At 44.3% G+C, this 25,400-nt stretch overlaps 1 protein-coding gene across 5 annotated transcripts in view; it reads right to left on the bottom strand.

Annotated features, from left to right (window-relative positions):
• LOC121573552 (cytospin-B) overlaps positions 1-25,400 on the bottom strand; it is a 221,185-nt gene that overhangs the window by 52,816 nt on the left and 142,969 nt on the right. For all 5 annotated transcript variants that reach the window (XM_041885626.1, XM_041885628.1, XM_041885627.1 and 2 more), the window contains 8 exons: positions 21,138-21,345; positions 19,473-19,546; positions 19,161-19,336; positions 12,834-13,030; positions 11,703-11,809; positions 10,820-10,892; positions 10,429-10,573; positions 4,443-4,545 (listed from right to left, as the gene is read on the bottom strand). In XM_041885626.1, coding sequence (XP_041741560.1) covers positions 4,443-4,545; positions 10,429-10,573; positions 10,820-10,892; positions 11,703-11,809; positions 12,834-13,030; positions 19,161-19,336; positions 19,473-19,546; positions 21,138-21,345 — 1,083 coding nt within the window. The remainder of the gene's footprint in view (positions 1-4,442; positions 4,546-10,428; positions 10,574-10,819; positions 10,893-11,702; positions 11,810-12,833; positions 13,031-19,160; positions 19,337-19,472; positions 19,547-21,137; positions 21,346-25,400) is intronic.

Below are 25,400 nucleotides of genomic sequence, written 5' to 3'. Positions count from 1 at the left end.
TGAGACCACCATCAGCGCCTCGCCTCCAGATGTTGACACACACCAATGCAGAACATCCTTCAGGTCCCAGTGTGTGTGTGTGTGTGTGTGTCTACTAATCTTGGTCACATTACCGTGGTGTTGTGTTTACCCCTTCTCCCCCTCTACCCTGGGGGGTATTGCTCTCTTCCTCACCATGGCGACAGCACGGCCACCTCCAGCTCTCACGTCACTGTGTGTGTGTTGTTTACCACATTTAATGGTATCTCTCTCAACGGTTGACCTTGTTAGTCATTAAAGTATGGCCAGTGGCACGAGCCGTATTGGCAGGTTGTCACACACACACACACACCGCCTGAGTGGGCGCATACATAGGGGCCCATGGCCATCATCACTGCTCCATATAAGGGGAGAGGGCTCAGGTGGGATGTACGGGTATATCCACACGTACACAGCGGCTTCACACTGTATCTTGTTTTCAACATCAAAAACTGCAATAAACCTGCCATCCTCTTTTAGTTTGGATGTGACAGGAGGATAGTGTTCAACATCAAACATATATTAGCCAAGTTAGCCCTTCATCGTGATCAATAATGACCCTAGATTTATTATGCTAGTATTAACGTGATATAATAGCTACTAAAAAAAATGAAAATCCTAGCTTATAAAAAAAACCAAGATGTTTTATTGTCACATACACCGGATAGGTGCAGTGAAATGTGTTGCTTTTTAAAGGCTCAGCCATAGTAGTGCCCCGTGTAGCTCAGTTGGTAGAGCATGGCGCTTGCAATGCCAGGGTTGTGAGTTCGATTCCCACAGGGAGCCAGTATGAAAATGTATGCACTCACTAACTGTAAGTCGCTCTGGATAAGAGCGTCTGCTAAATTACTAAAATGTAAAAATGTAGTGCGGCACCCCTGGAGCAAACTAGGGTTAAGTGTCTTGCTCATGGGTACATTCACATATTGTTCACCTTGTCGGCTCGGGTATTTGAACCAGCGACTTTTTGATTACTAGCCCAACGCTCTAACAGCTAGGCTAACAGGTGTCTAAATCCATCCCAGTAATTATTACTGACCACAGGAAAAGTGTTATAATAAGGCTCTGCATCCCCAATAGGGTTATAGCGTAAAAAGATGCATCCCAAATAGCACTTTATTCCCTATAGCACTCTATTCCCTATATAGTGTAATACTTTTGACTGGGTCCAAAGTAGTGCACTATAAGGAAAGGGTGCCATTTGGGAAACAGAATGTCTTTAGTGGTTTTCATTTTAAACAGGAAATATCCCCCTCTAGATTACAGTGGTGTCTGTTTTTCCATCTTAATTTAATTAGAGTCTTGTTTGACCACAGGCCTTATAACAATACGGCTGTGGTATAATAATAACTGACCTCCGGCCAGTGGGAGGGGCTGTCTGAGAGAGAGGCCATTCCGGCTCCACACAGACAGATGACAAAATATACGAGGCCACTTTCCTTACACCTACTTCAGCTGAGCCGTGCAACAGAGAGAACACACACAGGCACGCACCCCAGATGCACACACGCACGCACACTGCAGAGTCAATATTCCTACAGGGCTGGTAAAATACAGCTTCTTCAAAGAGACAGTTAATTATGTCCCCATTACATGACCTCATCAACCCGACAACATGATTTAGAGCTTTTAGAGTCCTATTAGTAGGGAAATATCACCTCACCACCCACCTTACTAAATGGAGCAAAATAGGTATCCTACAGAACAATACACTAAAATCTGTTGAAACTGAAAGGTATAAACCCCACTAACCTTTATCAAACCAGAATGATGGTTAGGTAGAAAAGGGAGGGGGACACAACTGCCCAACCTCCCGTTCTGTGTAACGCTATCAACACCGTGGCCTCAGCCTGGCTAGCCAACAGCCTTAAGAAGAGACGTTTGACTGTGACAGGCTGTCTGTCTCCACACATTAGCAGGTAATTAGTGGGCCTCTGCCGGACCAGGGCCGGTCGGCCATGACGGTGAACACCGTTGGTTGTCTGCTCTGACCTTTACCGGCCTGATATTAAGCTTAATTTGTGGCACATATTGTGCTCTGGTAGTAACCTTTTCCTTTCCCAGGCAGCCGTGTGGTCAGAGAAGGCCTGTGGCCATATTTGTTCCTAGTACTGGGATGTGCTAGGAGTTGTAATGTAATTTTAGAGCTCGAAACTGATGCCCAAGGCATCAAATACAGATTAATGAATGAATTAAATAAATAATTAATTAATTAATTATTTAGACATGGATGGCTGTTGTCCTGACACAAAAACCCATTGATGTTTCTGCAGAATTATGCAACACTCAATGTTAATGCCATTGAGCATCTCACACGTGTTGTACAGCCATTCACAAGTTTGGTCACGTTCCCTCTAAAAATATCTGGTGTGTTAAACCACCGGACCCCCAATCTGAGGAGGAATTCAAACACATGGACGCTCATATGGAAACGCTGCACCATCATATACTGTAACATTCACCTCAGAGCCTATTCATTCCATGTACTGAAATAAATTCTCATCCAGCTATTAGCCAAAGCCTCTTATTGCATTCCAGAAACCAGAGAATTATTATTCTCCCCAGCAGAACCACTGAGTGTAAAAGTAGATCATAGAATACCAGTAGGTGCCAATGAATGAGGCGGGAAGTAGCCTAGCGGTTAAGACCATTGGGCCAGTAACTAAAAGGTCGCTGATTCGAATCCCTGAGCCGACTAGGTGAAAATCTGTCATGGTGCCCTTGAGCAAGTCTCGTAACCCTAATTGCTCTGGATAAGAACATAGACTAAAATGAATACCCCACAGCTATATGCCATTCAGATACAGTTTGTGTATGAAAGAAATTATCAGATAAGCAGTCACAAGTCTCCATCAAGATGGAGACCATGTCCATCTACCAGTTAAAGGAGAGCATAGCTGCAAATACAACGTCCATTCGGTTTGTATACAGGGAGGTAGCACAGGGTGGAGGGATGTCTCATTTCACCATCCAATGTGCCTGAAAACAGGAACTTTATTGATCTAACAAATCATTCAATCATTTAAAGCTAGTCTACTTTTAAAGTCACCTTTGACCTTGTCTTAATACCCTTATTGACCTGTGTGCTTGGTTGAGCAAAGTACAGCAGTCTGTCATTTGATTGAACTGAAACCCCTGGACAAGGTCGTTGTTAGGCTAAGTAGAGTAGTGGTGTTGGGCTCTGCCCGAAATGGCATCCTATTCCTTATGTAGTGCACTAGATAGAGAATAGGGTACAATTTCAGTCGTAGCCTTGGTGTTACTGTAAGCTAGCTAGCACACCCCATACTGTGACTGAATGTAGCTAAGAGGGAGAACAGAACAGTGCAGAGACCAGGCAGACCCCGACCCTCCTTTCTTAGCTTTTGTTTACCGGTGTTAGCGGCATTAGCTGGCCCTCACACATGATGTACAATCACATCACAGAGTCCCAGTAATCCCACTCGGCTTAATGGACTCCTTAAACTGGCTATTAGTGGAGGGCTAAACCAGGTGAACGTGGGCCCAGAAAGGGAACAAGCACACATAATAACATGCATACAGACACAAATGCACTCACACACTCATGCACACTCACTTACGTGTCTGCTCAGACACGCACGCACGCACGCACACACATACCCCCCCCACACAAACACACATCCACACGTTCCACTGTATTCTTTTTACTGAATCAATTTGCATTGATGATGATTTGCTGATATTAATGATATCATCATGTCCACACAGTGAGGACAGGTGAGGTGAGGGTTTGTCTGTCTGTAAACACAGCAGACTATTATGTCAAAACAGCCTAAAACCTCAATATGCTCCATGAGCCAACAAGTTCCAATGAGAAGCACAGTTTATGGTGTGCACATATAAATAAGTCACTCATTTGTTGTTTATAAGTGTGTATATTAGTAGCTAATAAGGCCTTTATTTGGTCTTATTAGCCATATATTAGGCCTTTATTACTTGTGTTCTTATTCAAACATTATAAGTAATGTGTTATTGGCCAATCTTTAATAACCTCATTGTTAGTCATAATAAATACATTAGTATTTAATAAAGAGCAAGTTAAACAAAAAATCGATTATTCGTAAGCTGTCTCAATGTGCGACTAATAAGGACATAGTACCTTAAGATGGGTTCCCTATACTGAAGTGTTAACCACCAAACCTTGGATTGAAGGAACATTCACTGCACAGTATGGCCTGTATAACATATGCCTGATATCTAGCGAGAGAGAGAGAGATAGCAAAAGAGAGAAAGAGGGAGAAAGGGGAGAGAGAGAGGGAGTGAGAGAGAAGGAGAGAGAAAGAGAGAGAGGGAGAGAGAGAGGGGGAGAGAGAAAGAGTGACAGAGAGAGAGAAAGCGAAAGAAAGAAAGAGGAATTTGATAGGGTTATGTATTGAGAGAGGTCTCTGACCCAGGGCCCTTACCGGATAGCCTTCCGTTTTCTTCTGGCACCACTTCAGTAGAGCGTTCCTCTTAGATCCCCCGTACTCCCGCGCCAGTGCAGCCAAGGGGTCCTTTCTTTCCACACTGACACCAGGGACAGACACCGCAGTCATGTACAGTGAGGGAAACAACAGTTATGGCATCTGACCTGTGTGTGGGGACGTGTGTGTCTCCATCAACCTTACATCAACCTCACATACAGTACAAACGTATGCATGCACTCACGCAGGCATACACACACACACAAACGCACACACACGTCCTGGGGCTGATGTGATTTCCTGGAAGCTAATCAGAGAAGGGTAGTCTCTGTGGCCATGGGAACATAAGGAGTCCTTGGTCTCACTGAGCTACATGGACCACTTTAAACACGTGACTTTGTTTGTTTCATTATGTTTCGACATACTAGTGCTTGGGGAATCGGGAATTGTCATAACAAATGTTGCTTTTTAAAAGCCAGTGTATGAATTCACTGGTGACATACTGTTGCGAAAACAATACTAAATATAAACACATTTGAGGAGCAACATAAATGTTCACATACTGTTGTTTGTGTCTGTGACAATCTAGAGATCTAGACAATCTAGTGTTTGTGTGTTGTGTGTGTGTATGTTGAGAGTTTAATAGTAGGACATTGGGTCACCCTCGATATCACATTAATTATGCATGTTTGTCATTAGCTCTAGATAAACAATGAAAAACTATGTGACCGTTGTCACGCCCTGGCTCTGGGACTCTGTTATGTTGAGCCAGGGTGTGTTGTTTCTATGTGTTTTGTGTTCTAGGTTGATTATCTAGCTCATGTGTTTCTGTGTTGGCCGGGGTGGTTCTCAATCAGAGGCAATGAGTATCAGCTGTTGCTTGTTGTCTCTGATTGGGACCATACTTAGGCAGCCTGTTTTCCACAGTGTTTTGTGGGATCTTGTTCCGTGTTGGTTTTGTATTGTAACCAAGGACTTCACGTTATCGTTTTGTTGTTTTGCTCGTGTGGTCTAAATAAAAGTATGTTCACTTATCACGCTGCGCATTGGTCCACTGTGTTCGACGATCGTGACAACCGTAAACAAATGTGATGTATCTCCTGTATTGAAGTGATTGTTTTTGAGAGATTTAGATTGTATTTTATTAGGATCTCTTTTAGTCCTCATTTGGACTAATCTTCCAAGATTCCTTAAACATTCAAATACAATTTATAATACAATCCCATTTTCACATATAACACACTGTTAAAGACAACAGACATAATACACTGACATATCTACCATAGTCCTGCACAACCTTCCAATTTATTATATTTAAATGGTTCTAAAGTATTTGATGGCTGGGTTGAGAAAACTAAAAGCAGTCTGAAGGGAGACTTATTATAATGTAATTATGATTAACAAAGCTTGAGTTCGGTAGTCACAACAAATTGAGTCTGTTTATTTAACATTTATCTCTGACTCATCGCTGCCAAGTTTACTTCTACTGTGTCTTCCACACCAGAATAGAAGGCTATCAGGACAACCAGTATCAAACCATAGGGTTCAGTCAGTTTGTGCATCCCAAATGGCACCATATTCCCTATATAGTGCACTATTTTTTACCAAAGCCCTATGGGCGTAGTGCACAATATAGGGAATAGGGTGCCATTTGGGACATAACCAGTCAGTCAAAACTGGGGCAATGCGGTTGTCACGACTGCCACCTCTCCTTGTTCGTGTCACGATCGTCGTTAAGAGAGGAGGACCAAGGCGCAGCGTGATGAACGAACATGTTTATTTATCATTAGCGATAAACACGGACAGTAAACAAAAACAACAAACGACTCGTAACGTCCTAGGTAACATAGACCAACACGGAACAAGAACCCACAAACACAAAGGGAAAAACAGACAGTTTAAATATGGCTCCCAATCAGAGACAACCAGCCACAGCTGACACTCGTTGCCTCTGATTGGGAGTCACTCAGGCCAACAATAGAAATAAACAAACTAGAACTCCCAACATAGAAATACACCACATAGATATAGAACACACCCTGGCTCAACATATAGAGTCCCAGAGCCAGGGTGTTACAGTACCCCCCCCTAAAGGCGCGGACTGTGACCGCGCCTCAACTAGAGCAAAACAGGAGAGGGCTGGGTGGGCATTCCTCCTCGGCGGCGGTTCTGGCTCCGGCCTTGCCCACCACCCTCCAATAAACCCCCCATAGCGCCCCTGGTCCGGTCTGGCCCCGCTGGCTGGAGCTGAACTGGACGTAGCAGGAGCGGTTAGCTTCAGCTCCGTAGTGGAGCAGTTGACCGGTACCCTCGCAGGCACCGGTGACCCAGGCACGGGTTGTGCTGGACTGACGACGCGCACCCCTGGCTTGGTGCGTGGAGCTGGAACGGGCCGGACCGGGCTGACGACTCGCACCCCTGGCTTGGTGCGTGGAGTAGGAACGGCCCGAACCGGGCTGACGACTCGCACCCCTGGCTTGGTGCGTGGAGTAGGAACGGGCCGGACCGGGCTGACGACTCGCACCCCTGGCTTGGTGCGTGGAGTAGGAACGGGCCGGACCGGGCTGACGATGCGCACCCCTGGCTTGGTGCGTGGAGTAGGAACGGGCCGGACCGGGCTGACGATGCGCACCCCTGGCTTGGTGCGGGGAGTAGGAACAGGCCGGACCGGGCTGGCGACGCACCCCGTAGGCTTGGTGCGAGGAGCAGGGACAGGCCGAACCGGGCTGACGATGCGCACCCCTGGCTTGGTGCGTGGAGTAGGAACAGGCCGGACCGGGCTGGCGACGCACACCGTAGGCTTGGTGCGAGGAGCAGGGACAGGCCAGACCGGGCTGGCGACGCACACCGTAGGCTTGGTGCGTGGAGCAGGGACAGGCCGGACCGGGCTGGCGACGCACACCGTAGGCTTGGTGCGAGGAGCAGGGACAGGCCGGACCGGGCTGGCGACGCACACCGTAGGCTTGGTGCGAGGAGCAGGGACAGGCCGGACCGGGCTGGCGACGCACACCGTAGGCTTGGTGCGTGGAGCAGGGACAGGCCGGACCGGGCTGTGGAGACGGATAGGAGACCTGGAGTGAAGAGCTGCCACAACCCGTCCTGGCTGAATGCCTACCTTCACACACTCTGTGTGAGGCATCAGCACAGGACGTACAGGGCTGTGTACCCGTACTGGCATAACAGCACGTGACACTGGCGCAGGATATCCGGGACCGAGGAGAGGCACTGGAGGCCACGAGCGCTGAGCCGGCACACTCCGTCCTGGCTGCATGCCCACCTTCGCACAACACGTGCGGGGTGCTCGCACAGGACGTACCGGACTATGCCGGACCACTCGTGGCACAGTGCGCAGCTCCGCATACCGCGGAACCTGCCCAGTCTCATGCTGCCATGCCTGAGTACGGGGAGTTGGCTCTGCTCTCCATCCAGGCTCCGCCAACCTGCCTTCTGGCCCCCAAAACCCGGTGGCCTCCTCTCCTAATCTCCCTGTGGCAGCCTCCTGCTGCCCAGTCGCCCATGCCGTGTGCCCCCCCAAAAAAATGTTTTGGGGTTGCCTCTCGTCCGTCCGACGATGACACTGCTGACGCCGCTGCTCCTCTCTCGCCAGGGCCTTAATCCTAGCCCATGGCCCTTTGCCCCCGAGCATGTCCTCCCAGGACCACGATTTGCCCACCTGGGCCATCGCCAACCTCTCCATCTCCTTTCCCGGCGCTTCCTCCCATGTCCAGTCTGCCTGCTCCTGGACACGCTGCTTGGTCCTTGTATGGTGGGTTCTTCTGTCACGATCGTCGTTAAGAGAGGAGGACCAAGGCGCAGCGTGATGAACGAACATGTTTATTTATCATTAGCGATAAACACGGACAGTAAACAAAAACAACAAACGACTCGTAACGTCCTAGGTAACATAGACCAAAATGGAACAAGAACCCACAAACACAAAGGGAAAAACAGACAGTTTAAATATGGCTCCCAATCAGAGACAACCAGCCACAGCTGACACTCGTTGCCTCTGATTGGGAGTCACTCAGGCCAACAATAGAAATAAACAAACTAGAACTTCCAACATAGAAATACACCACATAGAAAGAACACACCCTGGCTCAACATATAGAGTCCCAGAGCCAGGGTGTTACAGTTCGGGCAAGCTTCGGCGTTCGTCGTCACCGGCCTTCTAGCCACTGCCGCTCCTCATCTCATCATTCCATTTGTTTTGTCTTGTTTATTACACACACCTGGTTCATATCCCCTCATCAGTACCTGTATAAGTGTTCCCTCTGCCCCCTTGTCTTTGTGTGTGATTGTTTATTGTGGAGGATAGCGAAGCTCGGTGGAGCTCTGTGTATTTTGTATCGGCGGAATATTTCCCTGTGTGCCTTGTATTTTCCAGTGCGCCTGTTTTGCGCACTGGAGTGTTTTGACGCGTTACTGCGTAACTCTGTGTTTTCGGAATAAATCCTGTTATTCTGTGAATTACCCTCCTGCACCTGACTCCTTCGAAAACACCTCATCACAGCGGTGATAGATACAGTATGATCACTGGCCCTACTATAACACTCTGCCAGTTCGTCAGTGATCTAATAGTGAATCGAAGGTGTGAAAAACTACATCACTGAGTATGAATAACACCGAGTGCATGACTGTTAAGATCTCTAAGTATGAATATGTGTGAAAGTTTGTGGATGTGTATGTGCGTGTGTCAGATAGTGTAATCTACTCAGTGATTCCTCTGGAAAAATGTGTAGCAGTGGGGGGGAAAGGTTGGGGCGAGGGGGACATTCTATTCCAAACTTAATGAAAATAAAATTACGCTGACACCACCTAAAATGTACTTTCCACCTCCAGAATTGAGCCCAATTACATATTGGTCAAATTATTTGTTTAAATTATTTTAACATTTTGGACCATGCATATAGCCAATCAAATGTGATATTTTAACTAGTTAGCATCTAACTTGGGGTAACCCACCACCCAGGGTAACACACCCCCTGCCTGTACTTCTCACAGAAACCACTTAATGTCATCATACACCCCCAGAATGCATGTATCCATCCCTATGGCACTCGTAACTTGAATGCGCCTCGAGAGGAATATTTATCTTGCATAGAACACACAACAACAAGCTGACTAGGTAAATAAATGTAATGTAAATAGATAAGCTATTCTACTATGGGGTGTCTGATTTTTCTATTTATTACTTATTTTGTTTGTAGAGGAAAAGTAAATGTGGACAGTTTTCTTGCATCTTCAAAGTGCGCCTCGGCAGAAATATTTTTCATGTTCTGTATTTTTTTGCCGTGGAGGCAATGATTTTGCCATGGCGCAGTGCCATAGCAAAATGACTGCAACGGATAACACCGCATCTACTGCAGGGGTTCCCAACCTTTTTTTCACTAGGGTCCCCCTTTTCACATTTGAATGTCACACTTGATTTTGTTTAATTTAGGGAACCTAGGAAAATATGTTGTTTTTAAGCTAATTCTAATATGTTAATTTAAGCATATGCTCTTTTACAGAAAGTGAATAGATAAATTGATAGCGACAGTCACACATTGTATAACATTACTTCCCAAGCAAAGTAAAAAAAAAAGATATTCCTTGACTAGAAGGTCATAGCTCAGCTTTTAAATGTCATAGAGACAAACAAAAGATCTCCCCATGTGCAGTCACATCTTCCTCAGGCAGTTTACCTCTTGTTTCTAGCCTAAAGCATTGTGGGGTTATGCGTCGTTATTGATCGGTTTATACAATCGCGATTTGTACAAAAATTCAAATAATAAGAATTTGTTTACCCCTCAAATCATGGGAGGTCCCGCGACCCCCCAGGAAACATTGGGAACCACTGATCTACTGTATGTTTATGGACTGGTGATGCTGTGTGATGTTACAAGTGATACATGTGTGTATGTTTCTGTGATCACTGTAGTTGTGTGGTCTCTTTCTCTAAATCTGCAGTAATCTGAGTGTGTCTCTAGAGTGGAGGGCCCACCTGAGCTTGCTGTTGTTCTTGTTGTAGCTCATGGAGTGGCTGCGGCTGCTAAGGGTTGCTGGGGACTTGATGACCGACTCCAGGGAAGGACTCTTCCTCATAAGGCTGCTGGGCTTCAGCTCATCCCCAAAGCCCCCGTACTTATCTGAGAAACACAGGAATCAGGAACCAGGGAAAGGGGAGGTAGAGAGGGAAGGAGGATGTGCAAAAGGATGTGACTTGTGACTGTTTGTAGTTAGTAAAATGTGCTGATGAAGGCAAGATGCCAGAATGTGTTGGTTTCAAGGATAAAGAAGCGTTTTTGATCTCATTGGTGTTTTACAAAGTTAGATACATATATACAGTATCAGTGATACTTTTATACTTGCTCTCTCTACAGAGTGTCATGTACCTGGATGAGAAAAATCTCCATGGTTGATCCTTTTCTCCAGTGTCTTTGAGAGCGGTTTGATAGACGAATGCCTCTACAGAAACCAAAACAAAAAAGACTTAGTATATCATGTCCTATTCATGTCCTACACATGATGATGAACAAAAAGTGACAACCAAACATGTAACACTTTACATTATTTGTAATGGTTATAATGTATTTAAAAGGCTTAACAAAAGCTTTATACATTTAAGTCGGTAATAAACAGATATAACAGATTGGTTGATATTTTAGTCCAGGGGTCCACAATTCGTGGGCCGATTTTTCCTTGAGCGGATGGTCGGGGGACCGGAACAGTTAGGAATAATTTGTACACTGCAAATTGACCGCAAGAATCCCAAACAGATATAGTATTTCACAAAAACAGAATAATTTCAAACTTTGATTACATTGGGATACGATCACATATGTTTATCTATTTACATGATTATTATTATTATTATTTTTCTATTTATTTCTCTATTTGTATTTTCTCTATTTAGAGGCAGCAGGTAGCCTAGCAGTTAGAGCGTTGGGCCAGTAACCAAAAGGTTGCTGTTACGAATAACCGAGCCGACTATGTGAAAATCTGTCGATGTGCCCTTGAGCAATGCACTTAACCCTAATTTGCTCCAAGGGTGCCGCACTACTATAGCTGACCCTGTAAAACAACACATTTCACTGCACCTATCCGGTGTATGTGACAATAAACATTATTTATTTTGTTTTTATTATTTCTTTATGCGTGGGAATTTCGTAAATTAAAATCACATTGAGCTGATTTCCTGGTGATTTTACAGTATTTTATGTCCCCCCCCCCCTACTGGGGAACCCTGTTGTAGTCCATATTGAAGAGGTACTATACCTGGATGGGGGAGACAGCAGCTGCGGGTGCTGTGCGGACAGGGATCCCACTCAGAGGGCTTCTAGGTGAGGAGTGCATCTGTACCGTGTGTCCAAGCCCAGGTCCATCTGCAAGGCCCAACATATGAGTGTACATTTGCCACGAGTGGCTATTTAAGTGGATACTGAAAGTGATTAATTGTATACCGTATTCCACGGTGATGTTCCATGGAGTCCTATCACTGTATCTGTTCACCCTGTTAAGCATTTAGACCTCTAAGGTTAGGCTGTTTAAGCTATGATGTAAGAGGCAAGGGTTCCTTCTCTATCACTGCTGCTAAGCCAGGAAAGTTTCCCCTCAGCAGCCAGTCGGCCTGACATCCTGCGTATTTTACAGGCCACATTTTTCATTCCCCGATGATACAAGAGACAACAGATCCAAAACCAACATCTTTCTCAGGAATTTCTGTGGCCAGTCTATAGAGTAATCACACCTCCTATTCCTTTCAAATCAAATCCAAGTTTATTGGTCGCGTACACAGTTTGGCAGATGTTATAGCTGGTGCAGCTAAATGTTTGTGTTATTAGCTCCTAACAGTGCAGTAAAATGTCAAACAAGTACACAAATAATCCAAAACTAAAACAAGAAATCAAGAAATGTCAAAACAAATCAAATGAACAACCCAAATAACACTATCAGTAATCCAAATGCAATCTATGCGTATACTGTATACACTGAAAATATATACAAAAAATTACATGTACAGCAGTAGATTTATTAGAGTAAGCTACACCATCAATACAGTCACATGGACAGCAGAGCATACCATAGTGACCATACATGCCTCTGCTGTACAGACATGCTAGATCTATCTCAAACAGACAGACAGGCTGCCAGCTGTTCTCCTATTGTGCAGACAAGTTAGGTATGATATACTGTAAAGAGGCCTGTGCTTGACTGAACTTACCTGGCGCATTGGAACCAATGGAATAGTTCAAAAAGTACAACCTCCCCGCACCCCACCCCCCATCTGGCACCCCAGGGAGGTGCAGTCAAATACTCAAATAACTTTGAAAGAAAACAAATAATATTTTAACCCAGGTCTGCCGGGCATGTGTGGAGGAGTGAGAAGGAGGGATGCTCTGTGCTTACTATGTACAGCTGTGTCAAAGGACTTGATGAGGGATTTGACGGTGGCTCCGGGCTCTGAGGGGGAGGAGGCAGCGTTGCCGTTGATGTTGATAGGCGAGGAGGTGGTCTGGGTCTGGGTGGTCTGGGTCATGGAGATGCCACACCAGTGAGGAATGCCATCTGCATCTGAGAAACTCTCAGAGTCACCACGCAACGACCTGAGAAAGACAAAGGGGAAGAGATGCTCACAGTATACATTATGGCACAACACATAGCCGATAGAAGTGCTTTTACAGTAAGAGGCTATACCTTAGCAGGGATTTTTATCAGAACATTATTTTACTAAGTAGGTGTTATCAGAACAATGGTTTAGTATTTATTTACTCAATCAATGTTCTAAAGAAAGGTAATGATTGACAATGATGTTTGCCCATTGCATTGACTGTTCCATGCAATATTTGCTCAATTGATCAGAAGCATATTGTGTACGAGTATGTACAGTACACGTTTCAGATGATGGAAAAGTCAATAGCTGGTTCTAATTTTAGATGATAAAAAGGTACAAAGTTTACTCCATCCTGATCTTATGGACATTGGACAGAGCCTGAGTGAGTGAGTGAGTAAGTGATAGAGTATTGTCACAAATTGATGGATGGGGAAGGGGTGAGAATAGAACTGAAGTAAGGAATCTGATGAGGAGGAAGCAGAACTCCCAAAGAGAGTGAACTCAAACAAACACACGCAGACAAAGTTGGGACTAGAGTCATTTAATTTATTGACTTTCCAAAGAACAAATAGGAAAGAGTTTAAACAGATGGACAAACACTTTACATTGACTATTTCTCTAAATAAACAGCATTGTATATTTGATCTGTCTCAATAAGATTTAACCTAAAAGTTAAATTAAACAGTTGCACATTCACTTGTTGAACTGTTGAGCAAATGGCTTTAAATCACAGACAGAGAAAAGGTAATCATCACACAGTTACCACCATGTACAGTTGAAGTCGTAAGTTTACATACACCTTAGCCAAAGACATTTAAACTCAGTTTTTCACAATTCCTAACATTTAATCCTAGTAAAAATTCCCTGTCTTAGGTCAGTTAGGATCACCACTTTATTTTAAGAATGTGAAATGTCAGAATTATAGTAGAGATAATGATTTATTTCAGCTTTTATTTCTTTCATCACAATCCCAGTGGGTCAGAAGTTGACATACACTCAATTAGTATTTGGTAGCATTGCCTTTAAATTGTTTAACTTGGGGCAAACGTTTCGGGTAGCCTTTCACAAGCTTCCCACAATAAGTTGGGTGAATTTTGGCCCATTCCTCCTGACAGAGTCAGGTTTGTAGACCTCCTTGCTCGCACACGCTTTTTCAGTTCTGCACCAGTCCCTCCTGCAGCAAAGCACCCCCACAGCATGATGCTGCCACCCCCGTGCTTCCTCCAGCATCTTCACAAGGTCCTTTGCTGTTGTTCTGGGATTGATTTTCACTTTTCGCACCAAAGTACGTTCATCTCTAGGAGACAGAACGCGTCTGCTTCCTGAGCGGTATGACGGCTGCGTGGTCCCATGGTGTTTATACTTGCGTACTATTGTTTGTACAGATGAACGTGGTACCTTCAGGCGTTTGGAAATTGCTCCCAAGGATGAACCAGACTTGTGGAGGTCTACAATAGCTTTTCTGAGGTCTTGGCTGATTTCTTTTGATTTTCCCATGATGTCAAGCAAAGAGGCACCGAGTTTGAAGGTAGGCCTTGAAATACATCCACAGGTACACCTCCAATTGACTCAAAGATGTCAATTAGCCTATCAGAAGCTTCTAAAGCCATGACATCATTTTCTGGAATTTTCCATGCTGTTTAAAGGCACAGTCAACTTAGTGTATGTAAACTTCTGACCCACTGGAATTGCAATACAGTGAATTATAAGTGAAATAATCTGTCTGTAAACAATTGTTGGAAAAATTACTTGTGTCATGCACAAAGTAGATGTCCTAACCGACTTTCCAAAACTATAGTTTGTTAACAAGAAATGTGTGGAGTGTTTGAAAAAACGGGTTTTAATGACTCCAACCTAAGTGTATGTAAACTTCAGACTTCAACTTTTTTGGCAATATCGACAGTACTCGAAGTTAAACATTACCAGCACGTCTGTCTGTCTCTGGTCGAGTACTATGGCTTTTGTATGACTGCATCTACTGAATAGTCTCCTGTTACTAGGTAATAATAATTATTATTATTATTATAACCTGAGGTTTACAGGATGGCAGTTGGTCATAATACAATTCTAATGGGTGTCACAACGCCAGCATCACTTCAGTGATCCAACGTCTACCCTGTAGCAGTGCTCAGAAATTAGAGGCTTTTTATTTGACCTGATGGGGTCGCATTATAATGACTTCAGAATTAGTGATAAAGCATTCAGAATATATTTTGTTGATATAGCCTGCTGAAGTTCAGAGTGAAATATAATGGTTAAGAGGTACTGTACAGGACATTTTGACATTGTGAGTTTTAGGCACGGCTGTAAGTCTGAGGCAGTGAGGACTGAATTGGGCAGTTATCAGCAGTTGATTACCCTTATGGCTTAAATGCACGGCGGCATTCCTGTGTGGACATTATTAGTGATCATGTGATAATTATCAGTGATAATGTAATAATATACTGTCTGTGGTTCAGTGTTGTTGTCTGGAGGCAGAACTCAAGCTGGTGAGCTGGACTTAAACAGTAGCCCGCCTATTACACACACAACTTAGGACCACTGACCAGTGCAGGTTCTTGATACTTTAATGTTCTTGATAGTCTGTTAAATATTGCCATCTAGTGGTCAATTATCACACCATATGATCAGATTCACATTATGAACACAAGGTGCAAATGAAATACCCAATGAAAATTTAAAACTTTGTTTTTTCCTTCCAACTAGAGTACATGACTAAATCTTAGTAGCCATGAATACACTTAAAGTGAACTGACTGTTAGTTATTACCATTAAAAAATATATATATCATCCAAGCACTTTTTTAAGTAACAGATATTCCAAACCGTCAGTTAGAAGAAACGGATCATAATAATAACCACTGAAGCAGAACTGATATGAAACTTCAACAAAATGTGTATTAGAACAGTAATCAACCAAAATACCAATAAAAACCAACTCTGATCTTAACTAAAATAACTTGAAAAGCTTGTCTGTTTGGCTTTCAAAGTTGTACTTGTCCCATAATGTAGTACTGAAACCTAACTTACAACATGAATCTGACTCATAGTAATAGCTGGCAGTTTCCAGTGGATAAGCAAACTGTTTTCGCTTCAGTCAACCCTCAGAGAACTGAACGAAAAATGTTTCTCATTCTCATAATATTTAGCAACACATTGAGTAAGTGAATATTCACCACTGAGGCAATTTAAGTGTCTAAAAGGCACAAAAGCAAATCGGTATCAGTAACAGAAACTCCTCCTATCATATCATATCATCTCTTGACCGATAGAGAGGAGAGCTTCACAAAAACAAATACCACTGAAAACATTGCAAGCAATAGAGATAAAAATGTGTACAGAATTTTTGAACGATTTCACGGACAAATATGCGTTAATTTGGAAGTTTATCAGTAAACTACAGTGTGACTCTGTCAGTCTGTCTGGGGCAAATATTGCATCTGCACTGGTCAACCAACCTTGCTAATAAACCCATCAGAATGACATACCAGATGATGGAAAAGTTTGTTTGGTAATACCAATCAAAGCAACTGTGTACAATAATACTGCCAGTCTGTCTTCAGAGGGTCCTGATGTTATGTGGGTGGACTTTTTTACCGCCCCTCTACTGCAGTCTTGGTATCAAAACTGGCTCCAGCCCCGAGTCTGAAAAACAAGACCGAAACACAGAGACAACATGAATTGAAATAAATATACCCCCTTAAAAAGCTATGTACTTGCATTGAACATTTATACTGTATGTAGCACAACCCGAGTGGTGTCTTTATCTAAAGACACTGCAGTTAAGGCTCTTTATTCTGATCAGTATACAATGCTATACAGACCAAATGATTTTTATTTGATCAAGCAGAGATAGCATGAGTACAAATCAATCATTCCATGTCATACTACTAGACAGTTCTCCAGAGCAGGGTTTTCCAAACTCGGTCCTGTCCCCCCGGGTGCACATTTTGGTTTTTGCCCTATCACTACACAGCTGATTCAGATAATCAAAGATTGCTGATGAGTAGGTTATTTGAATCAGCTGTGTAGTGCTAGTGCAAAAACCAAAATGTGCACCCAGGGGGGGCCCCAGGACTGAATTTGGGAAACCCTGCTCCAGAGGAACCAAGAGGCTAGGTAAAGGATTGATTCAACAGAACAGCAGGTGGCGCCAAGTACCAAAAGAAAAGTGTAGTAGCAGGGTTTTTTTTTTTTTACAATGGAAATTGAGCAAAGCAAACCCCAGCCCACCCAAATGAAAGGACACAGGCTGCTAATAGATATATAGTTTGTGCAGCTGTCAGTCTGCTAGTCAGCGAACCAGAGACAATCAGTGAGAAGCAGCGGAAGCAGTACAGGAAGGAAAGTCAGAAGCTCTAGATCAGCAGTAGCATTCCCTCTATTAAGGCAGCATTCATTGAGCTCGCAGTGCAGTGGACTCACCTGGGCTTTCTATTAGGAGCCATGTCTGAAAGAGGGACATCCTTGAGAGAACGAACGATCTCAGGGAGGAGGGAAGCTTCTGGTCTGGTACGTCGCAGGTACGTACAGGGAAAGTAAAGTAAAGTACTGCATTCTTCTTTACGTTATAATTTACACGTTTACATGTTTTATGTCAGGCAAGCTATATTAGAAACTAACTGATGAGCTCTGTATGTATAGTATTAACAATACTGGCCTAATTTGCCTCTCGTCATACTGTCACTGCCACTGTCACTGCACACGAGACACAGGACCAATGGGCTGAGCTTTTCATCAACACACCGACCAATCACATCCCTGGCACAACAGGCCATGTTGTACAGCAGGGGTGGGCAATCATTTCAGCTCGAGGGCAACATCGGGATAAAAAAATTCAGTGGAGGGCCACACAGATATTTTTCGAGCCCAATTTGTTAGTCAAAAGCAATTTATAGGCCAAAGAAAGGGCCGTAATTTCAAAACGTATAGATCCATTATAATTTCAACATACTTTCTATCTAGTTTCAGATGTTCAAGAGTGGCCTGGAGTGTTTTTTTTACCCCAAATTATATTTGTTTTACTCAAACCTCCCCCGGGCCAGATTGAATGCGCTCGTGGGCCGGATCCGGCCTGCGGACCATATGTTGCCCACCCGTGGTGTACAGGTAGCCCCATGAAACACAACAGAGGAATTATGCTATGGCTCCTAAAGTGTTTGTCTCAATTTATACTTTGAAGAGAACTGACTCAAAAAGTTTAGTGCTGCTGTCAATGCGGTCTCGGCAGCAGCATTTCTAGGTAGAGCTTAGACCACTATATTTGTGCTACACTACTCAGATAACACAGCTTGTCTCAGTGAAGTGCTAGGGTCTACTGCTAGCTCAGTGTGTTACAGTCAGTGGTGGTGAGTGGTAGACAGACTGGTAGAGCAGTCTGAATAATGCAGCAGGAACCAGATGGACAGACAGAGATACCGCAGGAGGGGACTGCCTGCCAATCCTCTATTAGCAAGGATTGGCAGGCAATCCCAGGATTTGAGACTTGAAAATCCAAGGATTTGGTTATTAAGATATTATTATTGGACTTAATTGTGAATCATATCCTAGTTGGCAGCTAGCATCACCTCGTTTCAATGCAAACCCCAAAATGCTGAGCATCATAAGGTACTGTGATGTCAAATCTGAATTTTTGGGGAAGCCTCTTAAAAGGGAACAGATTAATGGCGTATTGAAATTCAAAATGTTCCTTCCAGCTCTGCTCCCTGTAGCCTCCCATACGGCATCCTATATGATACTGACTACTATATTGAACACTCACACAATCAGTGAGATATGGCAAGCCCTAGAGTAGCAGCAGGACAGAGTAGATATGGCCCAGTGCTGAGAGGGAGCGAGAGGGAAAAGGGAAAGGGATAAGAGGTTGGATGTTGGATAGAGGCGCAAGGGAGTACGGGAGGTATACTTTAGGTCAGGGCTTTTCAAATCTGGCCCCTTAAGGCCAATTACACTTCTGGGTTTCATTATTCCCTTCTAATCGGGGATGGATTTAGACCTGGGACATCAGATAAGTAAATGCAACTATCACGTAGAAACAAAAACCAGAAGTGTTGCAGCCCTCGAGGACCGTAATTGAATAGCCCTGCTGTATGTACTAAACCCTCCCAGCCATACGGTACGTACCTGACTCCCTTCTGCTGCTCCAAGTCTGAGGAGAGCTTGGTGCTGCGCCCCTGCTCCTCCTGTAACCTCCTCCTCAGAGAGCGGATCTCCTGCTGGGCCTCTACCTTGATGTCGTTGGCCACCACCACGGCTGTCTGGAGGTCTGCCTGGAACCGCCGCCACTCCTCCGTCTCATCCTGAACACACAAACACACAGTATATATATGAGCATTATGATTCTCTTTACATCATAGCAGTCACAAACCTTGACCATCTTGACCACCAGCAAAGCACCTGAAAGTATAAAACCACTAACAGTCAGATCACTCCTACCTTCATCTGTTTACTCAAGATCTTCAGCTGCCTCTCCACTTCAGCCTTCTGCTCCTCCAGCCTCTTGAGTTGGTCTGTAAAGAAAGATAAATATGTCATTACTTTGAGAACATCAACCACAGAATACATCCGCGAGAGGCGCATATCATAACTGGAGGAGCTGCAGCCATTTCTTAGTCTGATAAATGTATACAGAACATCTAACACTGCCTCTTATACAAGTGGTACTACAGGGCTACTACACTGAGTGTACAAAACATTAAGAACACCTGCTCTTTCCATGACAGACTGACCAAGTGAATCCAGGTGAAAGCTATGACCCCTTATTGACGTCACCTGTTAAATCCACTTCAATCAGTGTAGATGAAGGGGAGGAGACAGGTTAATTAAGGAATTTTAAGCCTGGAGACAATTGAGACATGGATTGTGTGTGTGTGCAATTCAGAGGGTGAATGGACAAGACAAAAGATTGAAGTGCCTTTGAACGTGGTATGGTAGTAGGTGCCAGGCAAACCGGTTTGAGTGTGTCAAGAACTGTAACGCTGCTGGGTTTTTCACGCTCAACAGTTCCCGTGTGTATCAAGAATGGTCCACCACCCAACTGTGGGAAGCATTGGAGTCAACATGGGCCAGTATCCCTGTGGAATGCTTTTGACACCTTGTAGAGTCCATGCCCTGATGGATTGAGGCTGTTCTGAGGGCAAAATGGGGTGAAACTTAATATTAGGAAGGTGTTCCTAATGTTTTGTACACTCAGTGCATATATCCATTCTAATCGTGTTTCTCATTATATGGTTATTATGGTTATTATGAGCCTGCTATCAGTTAAATCTGCATTGCTATATCCATAACTCATACTTACTCAATATGTCGCTAGTCTCACCACTAACCAAATAAAATAACTCAAACAATGCATACCGGTGCACATATTTAGTTATAACAATACATACCGCTGCACATATTTAGTTATAACAATACATACCGCTGCACATATTTAGTTATAACAATACATACCGCTGCACATATTTAGTTATAACAATACATACCGCTGCACAAACAGGTCTGTAGGACAGAGACAGATGTGGTCGTAATAAAACAGGGATAGAACTGCCTGTGTCTGTCTGTCTGTCTGCTGTGCTGAGGCTCCTGGTAGGGAGACAATCTGCATGTTATCTCAGCATTAAGGGCTCAGTGGGAGAGAGCCTCTAATATACGTAACCAGCCAGCCAGCCAGCCTGTAAGGTCACAGTGAATCAGTGGAAAGCCCTGCCAGGCCAACACTCAGATATCTGTATCTGTCAGTGTAGTGGAGCTCAGCAGTAGATCTGGTACCTCAGACAGCTGCTCCAATCTGTCAGCCCCAGCTGAGAGACCTGCCTGCTCCACTCAAACAGAATCACACCGGTGATATACTCTGAATAAGCCCATTCCAGGACTAAAAAATACTTTTGAGCACATGCTATTTAGTCCAGGTGTTGGCTTAATCTGGGTCCGGGAAACAGGCCCTATATGTTTAGGAGTGCTGTGCTCCTGTAACAAGTAAAAACCCCTGAGGTTAGGTTGATGACAGTTGATGACAGTTGTACTCTCAAGATCCAGGATGGAGGTGGTAGAGTAGTAGAGTAGTAGTAGACTAGTGATATATACACTAACTAGGGAACGTACGCTCTAGGTCCAGGATGGTCTGGTTGGTGTGGAGGTGGACGGCTCTCTGCTGCTCCACCTGGTCCTCCAGCTCAAAGATGGTCTCCTTCAGGTCCTTGATCTGGCCGTCGGCCTGCTGCCCCCCCTCCTCCATGGCACTGACCCGGCCACTCAGCTCTTCCTCCCGCCTTACGGCTCGTTCTGCCATCTGCTGGCACTCAGCCTCCGCCTGGGACATAGTAAGAGATGATCTGATTGGTTAGTCACATGACGAGACATAGTAAGAGATGACCTGATTGGTTATCACACATAGAGCCATGTAAGACATGACCTGATGTTTAGACCAAACATCCATCAACGGGCCTCTTTCTGGTGCCCTGTTGGCTGCCACCATGAGATGGCGCTGTGTCTGTAGTGACAGTGTACCCACTTTTTCAATATCCGTTCATGTACCTGTTACCTCTATATTAAAGAATAAAGGAGAATACAAAAGGCCTTTACATAAAGCAGGTGTGAATGCAGAGGTGTCTACCATTTCTAAGCATGTTCGACAGAATTAGGCCTATTGTACTTAATTTATCATTCCATGTCCTCAGAAGTTTTGTGATTGTATTAAACAGTTAATTCATAAATCTTCACCTAATCACTAGATAATAAAGGGTTACTTAACACATCTAGACCACCAGACATCCTCAAGTCTGGGCATATGTGCTTATCACTTAGCATAACTGACAGTGACACATCCCTTACTGTAACCACAGCCTTAGATCTGTATGACGCTCTGACTGTAACTGCTAATACTCTATTGTAGTCTGACGTAATAAAATATAAATTATAAAAGCTGTTGGACGTCAGCCCTGCCAGTGTCCACAGAGACTCATTGACACAAGAGTTTAGCAGGAACACCTCCAAAGCCACTCTGATAGCATAGCCTACACTACAGTGTAACTGGCTGCTGGGTAAACAGGTGATGATGAATCATCGAATTTACAGTTTAGTGTCTAGAGCCCTTGTCTCCTGCTGCAGGTAATACACTTCCTGATACACTATTGACAGTAACCTCAATCACCCATGCATTCCCTACTACAGATGTAGCATCTTAATTTGATCACCCTGTTGCAGGAGAAACTTCTAGTGTATTTGAGTCTTAAAAAGGCTTATGAAGTTTGTAATTTCCACTTTTAAATTTCAGACTTGAAAAAATGTATCAACCCCTAAAAAAATTTCCATTGATTATAATCCACATAATAATTCACATTTCCTGTTGCTGCAGGATTATTTTCCTGCTGTAGCAAACTGGCTCAAATGATCTAGAATGGTGCTGCAATGGAAAGCAGCTGTTTTACAGGCTCTTGACCAACTCTACTATTTTGTGTGGTTTTTTGTACATAATGTTTCCGCCATCGTTTCCTATGACCGAAAACAGCTTCTGGACACCAGAACAGCGATCACTAACCTCGATTTGGATGAAGATTTCTACTTCAACGAGTCGGAGGCGCAGCACATAATGCTCACTCTGGACTAGGCCCTAATCCCAGAGACTCGAAAAAGAAAAAGGCGGCGTAAGAGAAGCCGACGTGAGGGCACCCTGATGAAACTACGTCGGCGAGTACATAAACCGCCTCTACCCTCCGTTCCATTTGGCGAACATACAAACACTAGAGAACCAACTGGACAAGCTTTTTGTCAACGATCTATACAAAATACAATATTTTTTATTAATGGAAAATAAAACACTAATATATGTTGATTAGATAAGTATTACAACACCCTGAGTCAATACATGTTAGAATCAGCTTTGGCAGCGATTACAGCTGTGAATCTTTCTGGGTAAGTCTCTAAGAGCTTTGCACACCTGGATTGTACAATATTTGCACATTATCCTTTTTTAAATTCTTCAAGCTCTGTCAAGTTGGTTGTTGATCATTGCTAGATAGCCATTTTCAAGTATATCCATACATTTTCAAGCTGATTTAAGTCAAAACTGTAACTAGGCCACTCAGGAACATTCAAGGTCGTCTTGGTAAGCAACTCCAGTGTATATTTGGCCTTGTGTTTTAGGTAATTGTCCTGCTGAAAGGTGAATTTGTCTTCCAGTGTCTGTTGGAAAGCAGACTAAGTTTTCCTCTAGGATGTTGCCTGTGCTTAGCTCTATTTCGTTTATTTTTATCCCAAAAAAATCCCTAGTCCTTGCCGATGACAAGCATACCCATAACATGATGCCACCACCACCATGCTTGAAAATATGAAGACTGGTACTCAGTGATGTGTTGTGTTGGATTTGCCCCAAACATAATACTTTTTATTCAGGACAAAAAGTTAATTTCTTTGCAGCATTTTTTGCAGTATTATTGAAAACAGGATGTATGTTTTTGAATATTAGTATTCTGTACAGGCTTCCTTCTTTTCACTCTGTAATTTATGTTAGTATTGTGGAGTAACTACAATGTTGTTGATCCATCCTTAGTTTTCTCCAATCACAGCCATTAAACTCTGTAACTGTTTTTAAATCCCCATTGGCCTCATGGTGAAATCCCTGAGCGGTTTCCTTTCTCTCCAGCAACTGAGTTAGGAAGGACACCTGTATCTTTGTAGTGACTGGGTGTATTGATATATCATACCACCTCAAGGCACAACGCCTCTCCCCCATGTGACCTACTTGTTGCGTGTATGTACTGACATGTATGTGTAACTGATAGATGCACACACACATACCCTGACCCAGTCTGTAATACCTACAGGTTTCAAGCAGACCACCATAGTCCCTGTGCCCAAGAACGCCAAGGTAACCTGTCTAAATTACTATCGGCCCAGAGCACTGACATCTGTTTGAAAATGCTTTGAAAGGCTGGTCATGGCTCACATCAACCCCATCATCCCAGATACCCTAGACCCATTCCAATTCGCATACCGCCCCAACAGATCCACAGATGACACAATCCACACTGCCCTTTCCCACCTGGACAGGAGGAACACCTACTGTATGTGAGATTGATGTTCATTGACTACAGCTCAGTGTTCAACACCATAGTGCCCTCCAAGCTCATCACTAAGCTAAGGACCCTGGGAATGAACACCTCGCTTTGCAACTGAATCCTGGACTTCCTGACGGGCAGACCCTAGGTGGTGAGGGTAGGCAACAACACATCTGCCACACTGACCCTCACCACGGGAGCCCCTCAGGAGTGCATGCTTAGTCCCCTCCTGCACTCCCTGTTTACCCACGACTGCGTGGCAGCGCACAACTCCAACACCATCATTAAGTTTGCCGACGACACGAGGGTGGTAGGTCTGATCACAGACGTTGAGACAGCCTATAGGGAGGAGGTCAGAGACCTGGCAGTGTGGTGCCAGGACAACAACCTCTCCCTCAACGTCAGCAAGACAAAGGAGCTGATCGTGGACTACAGGAAAAAGAGGGCCGAGCACACCCCCATTCATATCGACGGGGCTGTACTGGAGCGGGTCGAGAGCTTCAAGTTCCTTGGTGTCCACATCACCAAGGATCTATCATGGTCCACACACACCAAAACAGTCGCTCTACATTTGGCAAATCTGACCATAATTCTATCCTCCTGATTCCTGCTTACAAGCTCAAACTAAAGCAGGAAATACCAGTGACTTGCTCAATACGGAAGTGGTCAGATGACGCTGCTGCTACGCTACAGGACTGTTTTGCTAGCACAGAATGGAATATGTTCCGGGATTCATCCAATGGCATTGAGGAGTATACCACCTAAGTCACCGGCTTCATTAATAAGTGCATCGACGACGTCGCCCCCATAGTGACCGTACGTACATTTCCCAACCAGAAGCCATGGATTACAGGCAACATCCGCACCGAGCTAAAGGCTAGAGCTGCTGCTTTCAAGGAGCGGTACACTAATCCGGACGCTTATAAGAAATCCCGCTATGCCCTCAGACGAACCATCAAACAGGCAAAGAGTCAATACAGGACTATGATTGAATCCTACTACACCGACTCTGGCGCTCGACGGATGTGGCAGGGCTTGAAAAATATTATGGACTACAAAGGGAAACCCAGCCGCGAGCTGCCCAGTGACGCGAGCCTACCAGGCGAGCTAAATGCCTTTTATGCTCGCTTCGAGGCAAGCAACACTTAAGCATGCATGAGAGCACCAGCTGCTCCGGACGACTGTGTGATCACGCTCTCTGTAGCCGATGTGAGCAAGACCTTTAAACAGGTCAACATTCACAAAGCTGCGGGGCCAGATGGATTACCAGGATGTGTACTCAAAGCATGCGCGGACCAACTGGCAAGTG

Source organism: Coregonus clupeaformis, chromosome 9 (genome assembly GCF_020615455.1).
Source record: "Coregonus clupeaformis isolate EN_2021a chromosome 9, ASM2061545v1, whole genome shotgun sequence".
In the NCBI taxonomy this organism is placed as follows: domain Eukaryota; kingdom Metazoa; phylum Chordata; class Actinopteri; order Salmoniformes; family Salmonidae; genus Coregonus; species Coregonus clupeaformis.
This window is presented reverse-complemented; position numbering and strand designations above follow the sequence as displayed.